The 12825-nt window shown below is 41.7% G+C and overlaps 1 protein-coding gene across 1 annotated transcript in view; it reads left to right on the top strand.

Annotated features, from left to right (window-relative positions):
- Positions 1 to 12825, top strand: part of SCP2 (sterol carrier protein 2) — a 123941-nt gene that overhangs the window by 64601 nt on the left and 46515 nt on the right. The window contains 1 exon segment of the mRNA NM_001168415.1: positions 5687 to 5794. Within this exon segment, the coding sequence (NP_001161887.1) occupies positions 5687 to 5794 (108 nt within the window).

Genomic DNA, 12825 nt, shown 5'->3' with positions numbered 1-12825 from the left:
TTTATTTTATTTATTTATTTTTGCTATTTCTTTGGGCCGCTTCTGCGGCATATGGAGGTTCCCAGGCTAGGGGTTGAATCGGAGCTGTAGCCGCCGGCCTACGCCAGAGCCACAGCAACGTGGGATCCGAGCCGAGTCTGCAACCTACACCACAGTTCATGGCAATGCTGGATCGTTAACCCACTGAGCAAGGGCAGGAACCGAACCCGCAACCTCATGGTTCCCAGTCGGATTCGTTAACCACTGCGCCACGACGGGAACTCCTGAGGTTTTATTTTAAATATGGTGTTTTCAGTTCTAGAATTTCCACTTGGTTCATTTTATTTTATTTTTTATTTTTTGTCTTTATGCCATTTCCATTTCCAGGGCCACTTCTGTGGCACATGGAGGTTCCCAGGCTGGGGTCTAATCGGAGCTGTAGCCACCAGCCTTCACCAGAGCCACAGCAACGCGGGATGCAACCTACACCACAGCTCACGGCAACTCCGGATCCTCAACCCACTGAGCAAGGGCAGGGATCGAACCCGCAACCTCATGGTTCCTAGTCAGATTCGTTAACCACGACGGGAACTCCTGGTGCATTTTATAGTTTTCATTTCTCTGCTCTATCTTTTTGCTCATTTTTAGTGTGTTTCCTTTACCTCCTAGTCCAAATAGCTATTTTTGTCTTTGTCCTGACAATTCTATAATCAGAGCCTTCTTGGATTTTGCACCTGTTGATTATCCTTTCCCATGAGAGTTGGTTGCATTTTCCTGGTTCTTGGATTGTATGCTAGGTAGGTAAATGCTATGTTGTATAGCTCCTCTGGAGAATGAGAATGTATTTGTTTTAAGCAGGCAGTAAACCCAGTTGTATTTAGACAACTTCTGTCTTGCCTTCCTTGGACTAAAGTTTTGTTCAGTTCTCTAGGCCTTTGCTATGCTGTTTTGGGTCTGTCTTACGAATGCTTTGCTCAGGAGTGAGCCCGAGACTTAGGTCCATGCACAGAATTAAGGGATCCTCTTTACTGGCTCTCGCCACTGTGACCTTTCTCCCTTATCTTCTGGCCTGTAGGGATCTTTCTTTCTGTCTGTCTTTCTTCCTTCCTTCCTTCCTTCCTTCTTTCTTTCTTTCTTCTCTCTCTCTCTCTCTCTCTCTTTTTTTTTTTTTTTTGCTTTTTAGGGCCATGCTTCGGCACATGGAAGTTCCCAGGTTAGGGGTCGAATCGGAGCTATGGCTGCTGGCCTATGCCACAGCCACAGTAACCCGGAGTCTCAACCGTGTCTGCGACCTACACGACGGCTCATGGCAATGCTGGCTCCTTAACCCACTGAGCAAGGCCAGGGATCAAACCTGAACCCTCATGGATCCTTGTCGGGTTTGTTACTGCTGAGCCACAATGGGAACTCCAAAAGATGAGATTTCTGTTAGAATTTAGCTATTTGTGCTGCCCTGCTGCCATGCTTCTCCAACACTATTCTCATGGTTGGGGAAAATCTATTAAGAAAGCCTGAAAAAGAGAAAACTGGGAAATCACCCTTGTGCTTTGACTTCTTTCAAGTTTTCAACTCCCTCCACGATCCATCTGCTTTTGTTTACTTTTCAGAGCCTTCAGGTGGTTGTTTGTGTTTCCTCCAGGGTCTTCAGTTGTAATCAGTGGGAAAGATAAATTTGTAATGAATATATGCTGCTCTAGTAGAACTGGCACCTGGAACCCAATCTCAAGGTTTTATTATTATTATTTTTAAAAATTTGATTGGGAGTTCCTGTCATGGCACAGTGGACACGAATCCAACTAGGAACCATGAGGTCGTGGGTTCCACCCCTGGCCTCGCTCAGCGAGTTAAGGATCCGGCGTTGCTGTGAGCTGTGGTGTAGGTTGCAGACAAAGTGGCTCGGGTCTGGTGTTGCTGTGGCTGTGGCGTAGGCCGGCAGCAACAGCTCCGATTAGACCCCTAGCCTGGGAACCTCCATATGCCGTGGGTGCGGCCCTCAACAGACAAAAAAAAAAAAAAAAAAAAAATTAAAAATTAAAAAATCAATAAAAATTTTATTGGACTATAATTGACTTACAAAGTTGTGTTTAATTTCAGGTGTACAGCAAAGTGAATTGGTTAAACATATATTCACTCCTTTTCAGATTCTTTTCCCATGTAGGTTATCACACAGTATTGAGTAAATTGCCCTGTGCTCTACCGTAGGTTCGAGTTTCTAAATGTCGTGATATACGATGATGACTTCCACATTTATATCCCGAACTCAGCCTGTTTCCATTATCTCTAGACTCATATATCCAGCTGTCTACATTTCAGGGGTTTTGGGGTGTTTGTCTCATCAAACATCACAAACCTAGGTGCAAATTGAACGTCTCAGATTTTCCAAACCTCCTTCCTCAGTCATCCCTTGTTGCTTAAATTGGAAGTTTTGTTTCTCCCTTTCTCTGACAACGCCCATTGAATCCGCTAAATCCCGTTGCCCGTGGACTCCACCTTCGAGGTATCTCCAGACTATGACCACCTCTTACCACTTGGTACCACTACCGGCCTGGTCCAGACCACCACGGTTTCTTATTGACGTGACTGTGGTAGTTTCAGAACTGGTCCCCCTACTTCTGCCTTGTCTCCTCACAGCCCGTTCTCTCTAACGCAGCTTTAATGGTCCTGCAAAAGCATACGGGAGACCAGGGTCAGTCCTCTGTCCATCTCACCCAGAAGCAAAGGCCCATTGCCATCTTTCCTCTTTACTTTCTCCTCCCATCTGTCAGACTTCTTCTCTCTGACTCTTTTACTTTGCTGGAGTTATATTGGTTATATAGCCGCCGGCCTACACCACAGCCACAGTAGCACCAGATCCGAGCCACATCTTCGACCTACACCACAGCTCACGGCAGCGCTGGATCCTTAACCCACTGAGCAAGGCCGGGGATCGAACCCACAACCTCCTTCTTCACATGCCCTAGGCCCGCTCCTAGCTCAGAGCCTTTGCTTCAAATACCCATCGGATTTGTTCTCTTACTCCTCTCAGGTCTTTGACCACGTGCCACCTCGGTGGAAGCCTTCTCCAGTCCCTTCATTTAGAATGTAAACTCCTCACCTCTTCTCCTCTGTCACATCACTTCCTCTGCCCCCTTTCCTGCCTCCTTTTCTTTTCCCATGGCATTTATCACCACTGTAAGTATGATAGATTTTACTTATTTTACGTCTTGTTTGTCTTTTCCTCATGCCTCCGTGAGAGCTGGGATGTTTGTTTCACGGCTCTATCCCCAACTTCCCAGGGCACTTATTGGCACATAATAGGTGTAATAATTGCCTTTTCGAAGTGTACACATTTATCGTCCTATCCATGGTATGTGAGAGTGATTGTTACAGTTCTTCATGCCTAGATCATTCTTCATGGATGAGTTCAAGATAACTCCCAAGTGGAATCTTCTGATGCTTCTTAGGATTGTATATATTATGGAAAGAGCTATGCAGTAAAGTGTTTACTTCTTGGGGTTGGTTCAGCCTGCTATGACTTGATACCACAACAATATTTAATAATATGAAAGCAGTGATAGCAGATAGTATACCTGTTATGACCGGAGTTTTATATCAAGTTCCGTGTTAGAAACACACTGAAAAAAATAGAAGGATGCCTTAGGGGATGGTTTTTAATCTACAGCCTAGATTTAAAATCAAATTATAAGTGTTAGTCACCTAAAATTCTGTGATTAGTATGTTTTTTTGCCAATAGAGGAACTCTTGTTTTTTTTTCCCCCCCCTTGCTGTGCCTGCAGCATGTGGAAGTTGCTGGGCCATGGAGCAAACTCACACCACAGCAGTGACCCAAGCTAGAGCAGTGACAGTGCTCGGTCCTTAACCCACTAAACCACCAGGGAACTCGGAGAAGCTCTTTGATTTTTGAAGACAATAAAATGTACTGGCTGGAGTTTTCGTGTGGCTCAGTGGGTTAAGGATCTGGTGTTGTCACTACTATGGCTTGGGTTGCTGCTGTGGGGCAGGTTTGGTCCCTGGACCAGGAACTTCTGCATGCCGTTGGTGTAGCCAAGAAGAAAAAAAAAAAAAGGAGAGAAAAGAAAATATGTTGGCTAATAACACAGGCTATGGAGCCAGACCGTCTGAGCATCCTAGATCCCCTGCTGTTTCCTTAGATTGGTTCTTTTTTTTTTATTTTATTTTTACTTTTTTGCCTTTTTTTGCCTTTTCTAGGGCCGCTCCTGGGCATATGGAGGTTCCCGGGCCAGGGGTCTAATCAGAGCTGTAGCTGCCGGCCTACGCCAGAGCCACAGCAATGTGGGATCCAAGCCGCATCTGCAACCTACACCACAGCTCACGGCAACGCCGGATCGTTAACCCACTGAGCAAGGGCAGGGATCGAACTCGCAACCTCATGGTTCCTAGTCGGATTCGTTAACCACTGCGCCACGACGGGAACTCCTTAGATGTGTTCTTAATATTTATGTGTCGATTTCCTTATCTGTAAAGTGAGAATGATAAAACTGCATAGGGTCGAGGATTAAATTAAATTATGTAAATATATGTAAAATAATGAGAACAAGGGCTGATGTGGAGTGAGTGCTGAAAAGCTATTAGCTGTCTCTGACAGCACCACTACCAGCATTATCATTATTTGGGGAACTGCCTCTCATTACCAGAAGTATCATCTAGGAGATTTTTTTTTTTCCTTTTTTGCTGCCCCTTGGAGCATGGGGTTCCCAGGCCAGGGATCAGATTCAAGCCTATGCCATAGCTGTGGCAACACTGCATCCCCCAACCCACAGTACTGGGTCAAGGAGTGAACCTGTGTTTTGGCGTTGCAGACACCAATCCTGCTGCACCACAGTGGGAACTCCTGGAAGAATGTTTTATACAATGTGTGCATTTTATTTACTTCATAAACACCTGGAAGAATAACCAGGAATTGATAGGAATGTTGAAGCTGCTGGGTCTGTGACATAATTTTTTTTCTTTTAAGCTTACATTTATGCTTAACAATATTTTCAGCACTCTTTTTTTCTTGTCCCTCTCTCCGCTTCCCTCCCTATTTTTTATTAAGAATACTTATATTGCATATAAGCATATAGTACAGTTGAAAACAGATATGAGTACATTTTGGCAAAATATGAAGTTTTAAACCTGCTATTATTTTAGTTATGGTATTATATCCATTTCAGTTCTTTTCTTCTGGTTCTCTGAATCTCTGTTCTATCTGTAGCAATTTTGGAAGCCAGAGGGCTCTTAGTAACTAATAGGAGCTTTGTTTCGTGCAGGAAATGTTCTGAAAATATAAGCCTTTCTTACTCAGTATTTATTATCTTGCTTTTAATATTGCTTACGTCAATTAGATGTTAGTTTGAGCCATCAAAAAATGTTTGCTCCAAGAAATACTTGGCTATCTGTAAGTTTAAAAAAACCAAACATGGAGTTCCCCTCGTGGCTCAACAGAAATGAATCTTGACTAGCATCCAGGAGGACACAGGTTCAGTCCTTGGCCTTGCTCGGTGGGTTAAGGATCCAGCGTTGCGGTGGCTGTGGTGCAGGCTGTTGGCTATAGCTCCGGTTCGATCCCTAGCCTGGAAACCTCCATATGCTGAGGGTACGCCCCTAAAAAAAGACAAACCCCCCCAAAAAAACCCCAAACAAAAAAACATATCATTATTCCATTGTTATTTTTAAACATTTGTGAATGTCATTTTTCCTTCTGTAGGTCAAGGTGGAAAACTGGTTGATGATGGAGATAATACTTATGGAGGAAAGTGGGTCATAAATCCCAGTGGTGGACTGATCGCAAAGGGACACCCACTTGGAGCTACAGGTAATAATACAAAGATTTCCCACTTATTAAAATCATTTTTGGCCTAAGGGTGAATGATTTAGTCATTGAGTGAATGATTTTATTCTTTGAATTTGGTAGCCAGTGTGTTAAATGATTGTTTAGCCATGGTATTTTTTCTTTTCCTTTCTTTTTATGGCTGCACCTACGGCATGTGGAAGTTCCTAGGCTAGAGGCTGAGTTGGAGTTGCAGCTGCAGGCCTACACCACAGCCACAGCAACACCGGATCTGAGCTGCTGTGACCCACACTGCAGCCTGCGGCAATATGCAAGCTGAGCAAGGCCAGGGATTGAACCCACATCCTCACAGAGACCATGTTGGGTCCTTAACCTGCTGAGGCACAGCAGGAACTACTTATTTTCTTTAAGTATAATATACTTCAATAATCTTGATTAATTAATGAGTATTTGAATTAGTTGAAACTCTAACTTCAACAGTGTGTGTTTTTAAAAGTTTGATTATTTTAAAATAGATGTACAGCTTGAGTAACAAAATGTTTCCAAATAGTGATCTTCCTAGATCTGCTAATGTATGATTTGAAATAAGCACATAATTTACATATAGTTGTATATGTGGTTGGTGTTGCATAGAAATTCTTTTTCTCTTGAGAGCACTGGATTAAAAATTATGAAATAAGAATTTTACTCTTTTCTACTGCTGATTGGTCATGTAACTCTTTCGGTTAATTATCAGTCATTTTTTTTTTTTTTTTTTTTTTTTTTTTTTTTTTTTTTTTTTTTTTTGTTGTTGCTATTCTTGTCCGGTATATTCCAGCTATTAATCAGCTGTAACCACCTACGCCAAGCACAGCAACGCATCGACCGTCTGCAACCTACACCACAGCTCACCACCCAACTTACCACTGCCAACCAACCCCCTCATTCCAGTCACCCACCACTGCCCACAACTCATTATCAGTCATTTAATCACTTTAACTCTTAGTTTCCTTAATTGTAAAATGAAGAAAGTATACAAAGCGGTTTCGGAAAGAACTTAGCGCTAAAATTCTGAGATTCATTTTATGAACTTAGGTGAGTTTTGTATTTTTTCTATATTGTATATATTAATGAAATAAAATTTTATAAATTATCACAAATACCAAAATAGAGAAGTTAGAATTAATAGTGTATTCATTAGCACAATTAACCTTGGCTTATTTCTGTTTATCACTCAAAATTAGGTAAATTTAGAATGTAATGGAGAAAACAGGTGTGTGTAGATAGGCCTCAGAGGCAGGTAAACGGGCACATATGGTTACAGTGTAATGTACCCCCTTGCTATTTGTTTTCTGTTTCATCCTTTTCTTTGGTTCTTTCTTTTCTCACTTTCATGCTAATTACTTATTAATTAGGTATTTTGTCATATTTTATTTTCTTCTATTGAATGATGTCTTTTTCTTATGTTTTCAGTGTTTGCTCTAGGATTTACAACATGCATCTTTAATTAACCACCTTCAAATAATGTCATACCCTTTCGCACAGAATGTCAGGTATTTTTACAACAGCATATTTCTGTGTTCTCCTTCCTGCCCTTTTTGCTATTATTATCATGCATATACATCTTCTTTTGGGGGGGGGCGCATCTGTGGCATATGGAAATTCCTGGGCCAGGGGCTGAATCTGAGCTGCAGCTGTGACCTGTGATGCCACAGCTGCGGCGATGCTGAATCCTTAACCCACTACACCAGGCCAGAGAGCGAATCCAACACCACAGAGACAACGTCAGGTCCTTAACCTGCTGTGCTGCAGAGGGTACTCCTACACACGTCTAAGTATATTATAAACCCCACAAGATACTATTATTGCTTCGAATAATTGAATATCTTTACAAGTAATCTAAAAATGAGGTGAATGAGAGTGATGTCATTGGGAGTGGCCGAATAACAACATCTGAAAATACTCTCTGTGGTAAAATTACCAAGAACACTTGAAAAAATCATGAAGATCAACTTTTTCGGAACTTTGGAAATTAACCAAAGGCTTACACCCATCTGGGAGAACATTTATTAAAAAACAAGCCAGCACCTGTCTCTCTGTAAGAACAGTAAGCTTTGTGGCATTTTGACCTGCTCTGATAGCACTCCATTCCCCCGGCTGCATGGTAGCCTTCAAAACTAACAGCCTGCGTTCACGGTGAGAACGAGCAGTTTCCTCAGCCCTGGAGGAGACAAAATGCAGTTGGAGGGCTTTCAAAGCCCCATATTCAGAATTGTCATTATTTGGCCTGTCTGGAAGTTCCCTGGTAAACCCTCTCTCAAAAAGCTTATCTTTATGTAACCTGACGGAGAACTTGCCCAGTGCAAACAGTATTTTCTTCAGAGTCATTTATCAAAAACAGTCAGTGATAACTTTTTAACACTGTAGCTGCCTGAGACACCAATAACAATTGGAGCAAACGACAAATTAACCAAAAAACTTAAAAGAAAAAACTGATGAGTACGATGTTTATAGGGGGCTTTGAAGAGACCTGACATACTCCTGGGAATCTAGAGCACCACATGCATACGTAAGGCTGAGCATATGCCCAAGACTGTACATGCTCAGGAAAGCCCGAGAAGGTCCTAAGCAGTTATCTCTGGGCTCTAACTTTGGGGCTCTTCACAAGCAGGACGTAAAGGCTAAGATGGAGTTTTAAACTCCCTGGTTTAGTGCCCCCCCAATATGCACCTGTGCGCGCGCACGCGCGCGCGCACACACACACACACACACACACACACGCACACACACAGCCTCAGCAAAGACTGGGAGGCTTATCCCAGGCATCTAAGGAGAGATCTCTTTCCACTCATTAGTTGGCCACTAAGTGAGAAGAAAATTCAGGGGCCAGTTGTGACAAAAAAATACATACTTTACAGAGTTAGGTGGGAAAAGTCAATAGATTAACAACCGCAAAATTCTGGGAAAGGGGGACAATCTGATTTGTAGAGTTGCCACCTCATATTATGTGAATTGTCCAATTTTCAATGAAGAACTATGAGATATACAAGGAAATAAGAAAGTATGATCCATACACAAAGGAAAACAGCAATCAGTAGAAACTCTGATAACCTAGATATCGGATTTATTAGACAAAGACTTCAGCTATTTAAGGATGTTCAAAGAACTGCAGGAAACTGTATATAAAGAACTAAAGGCGAGTATAACAAGAATTCATCAAATAGAGAATATCACTTACTGGATGGAAGTTATAGAAAAGAACCAAATAAATTCCGTCATTGAGGAGTGTAATAACTGTAGTGAAAAGTTTACTAGAGGGGCTCAATACTGGATTCTAACAGACAGAAGAAGGAAATAATCAGTGAACCTTACGACAGGTCAATTGACCTTATCCAGTCTGAGGAACAGAAAAAAAAAATGCAAGAAAAATGAGGAGAGCCTTGAAGACTTGTGGGACACGGACAAAGTGTAGCAACACATACAGAATAATAGTCCCAGAAGGAGAGGAGATGAAAAATGGGGCCAGAAAGAAGATTTGAAGAAATAATGGCTGATAAACTTCCCAGACTTAAGGAAAAAAGATGTATATATATATCTCCAGGAAATTTAACAAACTCAAAACTGAAGTACCTTAAAGAGATCCACACTTAGACACATCGCAATCAAATTGCTGGAAGCAAAAGACAGAGAGAATATTGAAAGCAATAACAGAGAAGTGATTCATCATGTACTCAAGATCCTCTGATTTCTCTTCAGAAACCCGGAGGCAGTGTGATGAAAGAAACTACCCACCAAGAATCCTGTATTCAGGGAGACTGCCTTTAAAAGGTGAAGACGTTAAGACATTCCTACATAAACAACAATGGAGAGAATTTACCACAGGCTTCCTCTACAAGAAATAAAGAGGGAGTTTCTGTTGTGGCTCAGCAGGTTAAGGACCTGACATTGTCTCTGTGAGGATATGGGTTAGATCCCTGGGTTCGCTCAGCTGGGTCAAGGAGCCGGTGTGGCTGCAAGCTGCCGTGTATGTCATAGATGTGGCTTTGTTGCGAGGGCTGTGGCAGAGACCAGCAGCTGCATCTCTGGTTTGACCCCTAGTCTGGGAACTTCCATGTGCCTCAGGTGCAGCTGTAAAGAAAGAAAGGAAGGGAGGGAGGGAGGAAAGAAAGAAGAAAGGAAGGAAGTCATTCAGACTGAAATGAAAGCTCACTTTAAAAAAAAAAAAAACTAAAAAAAAAAGTGTGCTTGGCAGTGAAGTAGAGAGCACATGAAGAAATAAAGAGCAGTGGTAAATGCAACTGCACTGGTAAATATAAAAGATAATTTAAGTGTATTTTTTGTCACTCCCCCCCTTATATCTGATAAAAAATACAACTGTATAAGGCAATAATCTAAGTTGCTTTTATACAATGCATAGAGATATAATATGTCTGATAATAACACAAAAGAGGGAGGAGGAGAGAGGGTTATATAGGAGCAAATTTTTGTGTGGGCTATTGAAATTAAATCAGTATTAATTTGGACTCGGTTGCTGCAAATTAAGATGTTACTTGTAATCCCTAGAATAATCACTGAGAAAATAACTAAAAATATATATAAAGAAATGACAAAGAAATGGTACATTTGAAAATACCTATTTAACAGAAAAGGGGGAAATGATGGAGAAATAGAAGAATTACAAAAAGACCTAATTCAAGACAATGGGAAGGTAAGCCACAGCCTAGGTGAGAACATTTGCAAAAGACACATCTGCTAAAGAGTTATTATCTAAAATATACAAAGAACTATTAAAAGTAAAGAGTAAGAAAATGAATAATCTGATTTACAGATGGGCAAAAGATCCAAACAGACACCTTACCAAAGAAGATGTACAGATGGCAGATAAGCATATGAAAATATCCTCAATATCATGTATCAAATTAAATACTGCCAATTAAATTAATTGCAAATTAGAGTAACACTGAGATACCACTGCTTACCTATTAGAATGGGCTAAATCCAAAATGGTGGCAACACCAAATGCTGGCAGTTTCTTACAAAATGGAACATCGTCCTATTATAAGATCTAGCCATTGTATTCCTTGGCATTTACCCAAATGAGTTGAAAACTTTTGTTTACACAAAAGCCTGAACATAGATGTTTATAGAAGTTTTATTCATAATTGCCAAATCTTGGAGGCAACTAAAATGCCCTTCATTGGGTGAAAGGATAAATTCGTAGTGGTAGATGGAATGGAATATTATGCAGCCCCTCGTCAAAATGTAGTTATCCAGTGATGAAAGGGAAAGGAGGAACCTTAAATGCATATTACTTAAGTGAAATAAGCCACTCTGGAAAGGTTACCTACTATATAATTCCAACCCTAAAACAATCTAGAGAAGCTAAAACCATGGAGACAGTAAGAAGATCAGCAGCTGGGAAAGTGGATGAACAGGTAGAGCACAGAGGATTTTTAGGGCAGTGAAACTGTTCTGTAGATACCATAACGGGTGGCTCCATGTCATTACACATTTCTCAAATGTATGCAACACCAAGAGCAAACCCTCGTGTAAACCATGGGCTTTGGGTGAAAATGATGTGTCAGCGTAGCTTCATCAGTTATAGCAAATGCTCCTCTGGTACCAGATGTTGATAGTGAGGGAAGCTGTGCGGGGCGGGGAGGGGGGTGTATGGGAAATCTCTGCGCTTTCTGCTAAATTTTGCTATGAACCTAAAACTGCTCTAAAAAATAAAGGGTACTTTTAGAAAAAAAGTTAATCGCTATTTACATACATTTGTGTTAGGTGAGAGATAATGGAAGAGAGGGAAACAAAATGATTTGGTTATTACACACAAAAATATTCAGGATAGGAGTTCCCGCCGTGGCTCAGTGGTTAATGAATCCGACTAGGAACCGTGAGGTTGTGGGTTCGATCCCTGGCCTTGCTCAGTGGGTCAAGGATCTGGCGTTGCCGTGAGCTGTGGTGTAGGTTGCAGACGCGGCTCGGATCCTGCGTTGCTGTGGCTCTGATGTAGGCTGGTGGCTACAGCTCTGATTGGATCCCTAGCCTGGGAGCCTCCATATGCTGCGGGAGCGGCCCTAGAAAAGGCAAAAAGACAAAAAAACAAAAGCAAATATATTCAAGATAAAGCAAGGAAGATCATCCTGTTAAACTGTCAACGTCCCGTTTCGTCTACTTGTCACTATTAAAGTCCTTCTTTCTACAGCTTGTGGGTGGCCATAGCCAGGATGTGTAATTTCCTTCTTTCACCAGCCATTCCATGCTTCTTTTGTCCTTAGCAAGCACCTCATTTGTAGTTTCTTATCTGGTGAAATAACCTAAACTTCATTTCTGAATAGTGCGTGCTCTTAGCAGTCCTGCTTCTTTGGGTTATTGTGGTAAACTAGCTTTTGTTACAAGACATGGGAGATACTGAGAGGCACTCTGTAGTATCTTTTGGGTTCCAGGCTAATCCTTTTTGTCCTCATGTCGTAACAACCCAGCATACCCACCACCATCGGGTCAGTCAGTAAATCTTCCTTGCCCATTAGTCAGTGTCACGAAGTGTCCAGGAGGCAGGCTCTGCCTCCAGTTCATTGTAACCACTGTTTTGTCTAAGACTTTGAAATCAGCAGAGCCCAGAGTTTCAGGAATGGCAAATAAATGTTTGCAGTGTATCATTCAGGATAATGGTAAGAAGATCTGCTCCCTTTCTATCCTTTGATCCTTTTTTGTGTCCTGGCTGTGGAGAAGCAGCATCATGGATAAAGTATTCCGCATTTTGGAGCACAGCCCTGCACAGTGTGGCTGGCTCTATGATTGAGTCTTCCGAAGACCTTTACATTATTTTATTGGACTGACTGCTTCGGGATGATAGTGTACATGGTAAGCCCAGTGCATGCTGTAAGCAGGAATCCATTCCTGCATTTCATTTATTTAAGCTATTAAATAAGCTGCTGCTTCTTTTTTTTTTTTTTTTTTTTGACCACACCCAGGGCATGTGGAAGTTCCGGGGCCAGAGTATCGAACCTACGCCACAGCAGTTACCTGAGCCACAACAGTGATAACGTTGGATCCTTAACCTCCTGTGCCAC

The sequence above is a fragment of the Sus scrofa genome, chromosome 6, assembly GCF_000003025.6.
Source record: "Sus scrofa isolate TJ Tabasco breed Duroc chromosome 6, Sscrofa11.1, whole genome shotgun sequence".
NCBI classification, from domain to species: Eukaryota; Metazoa; Chordata; class Mammalia; order Artiodactyla; family Suidae; genus Sus; species Sus scrofa.
Note: the sequence above shows the minus strand (reverse complement) of the source record. Positions and strands in the feature narration are given on the sequence as shown.